General features: G+C 47.3%; 2 protein-coding genes across 3 annotated transcripts in view; one reads left to right on the top strand and one right to left on the bottom strand.

Moving 5' to 3' along the window:
- zgc:158785 (uncharacterized protein LOC791214 homolog) overlaps positions 1 to 2216 on the bottom strand; it is a 7266-nt gene extending 5050 nt beyond the window's left edge. For both annotated transcript variants that reach the window (XM_042221554.1, XM_005923982.2), the window contains exon 1: positions 1001 to 2216. The gene's annotated coding sequence lies outside the window, so the exon portion shown is untranslated. The remainder of the gene's footprint in view (positions 1 to 1000) is intronic.
- Positions 2217 to 7007: 4791 nt separating this feature from the next.
- LOC102307301 (gap junction delta-2 protein-like) lies at positions 7008 to 8165 on the top strand. Its single transcript, XM_042221576.1, has one exon. It carries the CDS (start codon positions 7008 to 7010, stop codon positions 8163 to 8165), a length of 1158 nt encoding a protein of 385 aa, XP_042077510.1.
- Positions 8166 to 8339: the final 174 nt, after the last annotated feature.

The following is an 8339-nucleotide window of genomic DNA, read 5'->3' as shown; positions in this document are numbered from 1 at the left end:
CACACACACACACACACACACACACACACACACACACACACACACACACACACACACACACAGAGAAATGTAAAATAGATGGAATGAAAATACATCGTGACACAAAAATAAATAAATAAAAATAAAAATATGGACACACAAGTGGATCTGCTGTCCGTCACAAACTGATAATTAAATTAATTATGAATGGAAGCTGCAAAATATGACATCATCCATCAGAATTAGGACTGGAGCTCTGAATATAAATAAATCATATTTCAGTAACTGGTCTCCTGACTCCAGTAACAGAACCCTTCATATTTACAGACAGGTTTAAAAAAATAAACCGTCAAAGATGGAGGAGCATTGTGCTCCTATTGGTCAGCATCACAACATTAAGGAAGTTCTGCTGACCTGCCGGTTTGTAATGTCTTTTCCAGCAGCTGTTTTCACCGTTTAGCCAGAACTCAGCACCAAACACAAAGTGACGGAGCTGAAAGGTGACAGTTATTTAAAATGTTATTTATGATTTTTATTTTGTTTGCTCTGCTGCCCCCAAGTGGCCAGAAATCAGTGAATTAAAGCTTTAAAGGTTTAAGTTTTCTTGCAAGAAATTAAATAACCTGTCAGTGCTTGAACACATTTACACTGAGAATAAATTAGTAATAAAAAAATAGCAATATTTCTTCTTCAAGAACAGCAAATATTTCTCTCAAGCTTTTTTAATTCTGTCCTTCTAGTTATTCTATTCTGCTTCATTTTATCTTTATGAAAAAAAGATCCATTTATTGTATTTTTTTTAAATTTAGCTTTTTACTTATTGAGGTATTTATTTTATTCTACTTTTGAGCTTCCACTCCAGAGTTAGTCCACTGTAAATATTGTTATTGCTCAGGTGAGGTCCAGCTCACGCTCTTCACAGTCCCGAGCGGAGACACATGAAACACGACGCTGACCCGGTGCAAAGCAAAGTCTGTCGCACAACGAGCAGCATTAATGACAAGTCAAGCAGCAGCCTTACCTCCAGCCTGAGCCGACGTTAGGACCAGCTCCGTGTTTATCATCAGGCAGAGTCCGAGTGACGAGGCTTCTCCTCCTAAAGCCGTCCAGCAGATTAGAGAGGCTGACGGACGCCGGTGAGAACACCGAGGGATTAGACGCAGAGGAAAGTAAGGGCCGGGCCAGACGAATGGAAATCACATCAGACTGAGTCACAGCACCTCGCCGTACCCCCTTTAATCCTGTTAGGGGGCTTCCAGGAAGCCAGCGGAGCGAGACCAGCGAGCTCCAGGCCGGTGGAGGCCGAGGGTGCAGACGGGGGGAGGGATGGTGTTTGTCTGTGATACAGCTTCATTCTGATTCACGCAGTAATCACTAAACATCCACCAGATCCAGAAGGTTAAAGTTAGAGTTTGGGTTACACTTTAAAAAAACTCAAATGAAAAATCTGTAAAATGTAAAAATGTCTTTTAAGAGCTCATTTTTCTCACGGTTCCAGTCGCGTCTCATCATTTTCCACACACATCGGCTGTGACTTCATGTCAAAAACTTTGTGTTGTTGAAGAGATATCGGCTAAATGTGAAGTAGGGCTGGGCTGCACCTTCTTTCCAGGTAATACCAGTTTGTACCACAAGATGGTGCAGTGAGTGAGTGTAAGCTTTATTTAACAAAGCAAACCATTAAGAGAGGATACTGAGGATACTGTGCGTCATGTACAAACGAGGCATCAGGTTCTGTCTAATGGCTAATGAAGAGCCAACAGCCACAGCTACAAGCTACAAGCTAACACTTAACATGTGGCCCAAAGTGACGTGTGACTGAACTGATTTCAGCCTTCGTGCTTTTAATCCTGTGAGTACCACTAACCTAATCCTACAGTGTCGGGACAATGAACAGACGCATTAAAACCCAACAAGTCCTGTTGTTTTGCCGAATAAAATGGTCAGCAGCGCCATCCTCCGTCGCCATCACTGTCAAAGGCCACGAGTTCTGCTCAGAGTTTATTCTCAGTCTCTGTCGGAGGAATGGTTCACAGCTCCTCCTGCCTTAAGACAGCTTTCGTCTGATTGGCTGGCCCCTCAGAAACAGAAGTTTCAAGCAGCAGATGGGCGGGGCTTGATATCCTCTCTTGACATCATTCAGACCCATGAGTAGAAAAAGTTAAACTGAGAGTTTACATACATTCTTATATAGTTCTATACTGTGTATTGTGTATTTTGTTGTAGTTATTTTATTTTCAACTTTAATTTATATATTTTATTTTATTCCTTCCTAGTTAAATTGACCCTTTTTAATTTTCATATTCATTTCCTATCTTATTCATAGTCACGAGCAGTTGTCTAAGCATTTCACTGCATATCGTACTGTGTATGACTGTGTATGTGACAAATAAAATTTGAATTTGAGTTTAGGGGTTACCGAGCTCATCATTAGAAACGTCGGTCATAATCAGAGCATCCGGTCCTGGAGCCGGAGATATACGACAGGAAGTGAGGAAGAGCAGCCGCATTCATGCTGACGATGAGGGCGTGCAGGTAAATGGAGACCTCGGGTCCAGACAGCCTCCTGCGGTGCTTTTGTCTGCTATCGATCCAGACAGAGGTACACGCGGGATTAATGCCCGAGGGCTGTTAAAGGACCCGGCAAAGAAAGCGATCGATGGACTGGTGAGCGGCCCCTCGCTGCCGACCTGAGCAGGATTAGAGAGGGGCCCCCGGCCCCATTTAACACAATGCACACCAAGGTTCACAAATAGACCCAGACAGACACAACACGAGCCGAGCCAGACTGGGAGCCGGGACAGGAAGTGGCTCTCCCCCTGTGCATTTTAACATCTGCTGTCAAAGGAATTATCACGAAGGAATTCCCAGTGATGTGCTTTTCCTCTGGGCTTTGTTAGCAGCAGCCTGGGAATGAATAACAGGCGGGATTGAAGGGAAAGGAGGAGAAAGAGAGGCCAGGCAAAGAAAGTCCTCCCACCTCTCTCCCTCTGATCCCAGCGGGACTTTTATCTGAGCTCACGTGTGGACGATGAATGTGAAAGACTCCATCTGCTGCTGGTCACTGCTTGTTACAGATGCTGCTTTAATCCACAGATGGAAACCTTCACACCATGCTTTTACTAAAATACTATATTTGTAAGAATCCAACACACCTGAGTCTCACAATGACGGTGACGCAGCCTCATTGGTGTAAATCACAAAGATCTGTGGCCCATGATTATTTGTACTTGACAATAACAGTTTGTTCTTGTATGAACCTCCTACTAGAGATGGACCGATCCGATATTACGTATCGGTATCGGTCCGATACTGACCTAAATTACTGGATCGGATATCGGAGAAAAATAAAAAATGTAATCCGATCCATTAAATATCACGAAAGCACCTCACAAAACTTGCAACACGCCGTAACTCACCTCAGAACGTTAGCACGTCGGAGCAGTATGCATCACGTGATAGAGCGGCTGTGGCATGCGGGACCTGTCGGTGGTCTGGATAGCATTTGGAGCTTCGCTAGCAACCCGGCATTTCATCTCCGACAAAGTTATCCCCGAGAGAAGTAAAGCAAGTGTGTAAGTCCATCTCTGAATGTTTGTAAAGCATTCCTGCGTTAAGCTTAACGAGCGACTGCCTCTGCTCTCCGGCTGCTACTTCAATCGTGAAACTGCTTAATGATCAGCTGATCGGCTTTTCTGTTGTTTGTTTTTGGCCCACTTTGCACCAGAAAGAGGAAACCAGCGGCTGAACAACAGCAGCACGTTTAAGCTTGATCAGCTGTTGTTAGAATTTATTTAATATTACTTTCTACACCAGGATCTTTTTCTACGTAGCTGACGGCTGGTAACTGTGCAGGGGCGGATCTAGCAAAGTTTAGCCAGGGGGGCCGATAGGGCATGAACAGGGAAAAGGGGGCACAAAGACATACTTTTCTTTCTTATTCTCATTTAAAATGTCTAGCTTTTAATAAATAATTATCTGACACCCAAAGTTTTAATTTGATGTAAAATGAATAGAAGTCAATTACTGTATATAGTGACTATTAAGTCTAATATATATACCCTAGTAAGCTATAGTACTTTTTCCTTTGGGAAGGTACCATCTGTGCAGTCTGCAATTTTGTTGAAGAAAGATGTTGAATCTATTTAATATTTCTTGAAAAATAATTGATTTCTGTGCATTTTTTTTCACACTGCATCAAATTAAGGTTGATTACGTCGATTAAGCATCATGAGGTGGAGCGTGAGGGGTGGTTCCCTATTTTTTATTTATTTATTTTTGTTGTTGCTGGGAGTTGGAACCCTATTAGTTAGGTTGCTTAATATTTATGCTAAGTACTCTTTAAAATACCAGAATAGGGAGGATGGTGTAGGTTTAAGTTTATTAGATTGATCAGTATTGCTGAACTATGAAATATTTTTTTTGCATACAGGTATAACAGAATAGCTTTAGTGTAGTTGTTGTTTTAAACTTGAGTATGAACTTATACAAAATGCAGCAAGATATTTAAAAAACAGTTTTGTTGATTAAAAAACACTATATCGGATTCATATCGGTATCGGCAGATATCCAAATTTATGATATCGGTATCGGACATAAAAAAGTGGTATCGTGCCATCTCTACCTCCTACAAAGCCCTGCGGTCGCCTTCAGTCTGACCGGTGTTTGCACAAATCAGTCAAATCAAAACTAATTTAATAAAAGAAATCCACCCAGCGGCTGCTAGCTTTAAAAACAGGAAAGAAAAAAATGGAGTAAATTCATCGAGAGACAGTTTTCTTCTTTTTCCGCATCACAGAAACCACATTTCCTGTTGTTCACCAAATTCAAATGAATCCACACTCCGGATTTGAAGCCATAGGCGAGGTTTACATTAAGACTGAGCTGCTACTGGGCCACTAAAATCAAGAGGAAAAGACGTGAGTGACAGATGCACATGTGTTGATATCATTTTATGTGAAGAGGATACCTTTTTAAATCTGAGAGATGTCTATGATGGGTGAAAACCCCACAAACTTCAGCAGTGTTCTTTTCCAGATTTAGATGAACGTTTTGGTGAAGTCAGCAGGTGTGACATCGCTGCTCTGATTGCTTCACATCTCGGCTGTTAGGAATTTATCCATGTTTGGGAAAACCAAGTGAAGAAACTTAAGTGTGCGTCAAACTCATTTCGCAGCGCTGTGATCTGATGTGGCACCGCTGAAACTTTCTGTCAGTGTACAAATGTCTGAGCTATCTGAATATGAGAGACAGTCTCACTTTCTCTACGCGATACGGCGAAGCTGATGCTGCTGTTGTACAGAAAGACATCTGTCAGCAGGACTCTTTGGGCCTGAACTTAGGAAGTAAATGTATAAGATACAGAAATCTGTAACTTAATTACTGTGGTGCTTATTCTGGCCCACGGGCCTGACATTTAAAACCTGTCCTGTAGTTGAACCTGTGGGTACCTCTGTGTCCAGGTGTGGAGGCCTAGCTCCACCCACCACACTACCTGCCGGTGGCTGATGCCCTCAGCCGTCGGCGTTCGGGGCCCGGCACTCGGGCGCGTGCCCGGCTCACTCCCAGCGGCTGCTTGGCAGGCCTGGCGCCCACGGCCGTGTCGGGCTCCTTCGTGGAGTGGGGTTCCCTCAGGCCTCTGGGACCGTGGCTCGGCCCGCTCTGGTGCGACTGGCGGGGCCTGCGGGCTCTGTGGCTTCTGCACCGTGGTTGCTGGGCGACCCCACGTCTGTGTGGTTGTCTCTGTATCGTGTTGTTTTCTTGTTGTTTTCTCTTCTTTTAACAGGTGATCAGCAGATTTTCTGTGTCTTCTTCCACTGTCCTTCCTCTGTTTTCTTTCTCCCTTTCTTTCTGTATAGTGGTCTGTCCAACTTGTAATAACTTTAAATTAAATTAAATTAATAAACAATGATAATATAGATCAATCAAGTGGAACAAGCCTAACCCTATGCATTGGCATATTTTGTGAAAAAATATGGCCTTCAGAGAACCTGTGGGAGGAGCTACTTTTACCTTTGAAGCCAAAAATCCCATTTAAAAATCTTCTGCCTTTGTTTTTACTTTGTTCCTCCTGCACACGTCTGCAGAGAAGCAGCTTGGCTGAGTGAGCTGTATGCAATAAGAAACATGTGTCTGTCAGGTGTAGGCGGGGTTCAGGTGTTCTCGCGAGGATTTGATTTGAATTCTGCTGAGGCCGAGTCAACATTTCGGAGCGCTTGTGTCAGAAATAGAAAGTGCGGCGCTCTGAGGAGGGACTCGCACGGGGCTCCTGGGACCGTTTGAAGTACAGAAAGGGGGTCGGGGAGCGTTTTATCTCGGGGACGTGACGGTTTGATGCTCGCAGACCTTTCAAGGAGCTTTTTTTAAAACACAGATAAGAGGATTGGCGAGTGGCTCGAGAGGAGCCGTCAAAACAGGCCGAGAGACAAAAGCTCCACAGACCGAGCTGTGGCCGCCCGGAGGCTCGTCTGTACACCACTTTTTGCTCGTCGTGTTTCCAGACACAAACGTCTTTGCGACTTTCTGTGTGTGACGGTCATGCATGACACACGCGTGTTCTTCTGCACTAGTCATCTTTCAAAAAAAGGGGCGTCTCCATTAAAGGAAGAGCCCGCCAGCTTTTAGAGGCCTAATCTGTGAAGAATGCTCTATCAGCGCACTATCAGCAGCTCCTCCAGCAGAGGAAGGCTGATGTCTCTCGGGTTTTAAATGGATCCTGAGGACAAGAGAGGACCGAGCGCGCCAAGTGACTCGTGTCAAGTGGACATCCTTATCTCCCAAAGATGGGCGACTCTCTCTCTCTCTCTGGAAGGCAGCGGCGGCGAGCGCTCAGGCTCAGAGCAGCTGCAGGTTCAGAGAAGGACGGAGCTTCTTGATTGTAGCGTCCTGGCTCCTCTGTCATAAACAAACCGCGCGGCCCACATCGAGTCTGCGTTGGGGAGCTCTCAGGAGGTGGACCGCTCTGGAGCAGACTGCTCCACTCCAGGCAGCTTGTCCCTCCTCGCGGCCGCCGGCAGCCGGGGGCCACCATGACGGAGTGGACTCTGCTCAAGCGCCTCCTGGACGCCGTGCACCAGCACTCCACCATGATTGGCCGGCTGTGGCTCACCGTCATGGTCATCTTCCGGCTCCTGATCGTCGCCGTGGCCACCGAGGACGTGTACGCCGACGAGCAGGAGATGTTTGTGTGCAACACGCTGCAGCCGGGCTGTTCCACCGTCTGCTACGACGCCTTCGCGCCCATCTCCCAGCCTCGCTTCTGGGTGTTCCACATCATCAGTGTGTCCACGCCATCGCTCTGCTTCATCATCTACACGTGGCACAACCTGTCCAAGCACAACGCCACCCAAAGGTTGGGGCAGGGGGCGGCCGACGCGCCGGGGCAGGGAGGCCAGGACGGCGGGCGAGAGGCCTATGATCGGAGCTGCGACTCAGACAGCTGCTCCATCCAGTCCCATAAGCACCTGGGGCACAGCCTGGCGAATGTGCTGGAGGGCATCGCCGCCAAGGACCTCCAGAGGCTGGACCCCAAAACCTCGAGCCAGGCCCGAGCCTGCACCTTCAGGGAGAGGGGCACAGAGGCTCATGCGGGCTCCGGAGGGGTTTTGTCCAAATGTTACATCTTCCACGTGTGCCTACGGGCTGTCCTGGAGGTGGGCTTCGTCCTGGCTCAGTGGAAGCTGTTTGGCTTCCAGGTGCCCGTCCACTTCCTGTGCACCTCGTCTCCCTGCAGCCAGCCGGTGGACTGCTACGTCTCCAGGCCCACGGAGAAGACCATCTTCCTGCTCTTCATGTTTTGTGTCGGGGTTTTCTGCATCCTGCTCAACCTGCTCGAGCTCAACCACCTGGGCTGGAAGAAGATCCGCCGGGCAGCGCGGCTGCAGGAGCACGGGTCCTGGGGAGCATACGAGACCTTCTCTCCAGACAGCCCCTCCTTCACATCCTCTTTAGGCTTCAGGGACGTGACCAGCACCACCTCGCTGCCCACCCTGAACCTGGTGGTGGGTCACCAGCCGGACTGGACCTGTGCGGTGGACTGTGGCAGGATGAGGGAGCCGGAGGAGGTCCGAGAGAAAAGACCGGAGCCCCTAAAGAGAGAGGACTCCCATAAAGGAGAGAGGCAGCCTTTGAAGAGCAAGAGGGAGATCAGTGGGTCCAAACACAGGAGTGCCGAGGTCTGGATTTAGTCTCCATGACACCACTGTCTTTATTTATGCCGACCCATGGAGCTCACCAAAAAAACCACCCGGATCACCTCCTCATGTGTGGAGCAGAGACTCATCTTACGCTGTGATGAGGGACGGGACCAGTGAAGCTGCATTTTAAAGTTGTGGTACATCACTGCTCAGACTGTCCTGTAA

Source organism: Haplochromis burtoni, unplaced genomic scaffold (genome assembly GCF_018398535.1).
Source record: "Haplochromis burtoni strain Fernald_Lab_line unplaced genomic scaffold, NCSU_Asbu1 Contig_69, whole genome shotgun sequence".
Taxonomy (NCBI): domain Eukaryota; kingdom Metazoa; phylum Chordata; class Actinopteri; order Cichliformes; family Cichlidae; genus Haplochromis; species Haplochromis burtoni.
This window is presented reverse-complemented; position numbering and strand designations above follow the sequence as displayed.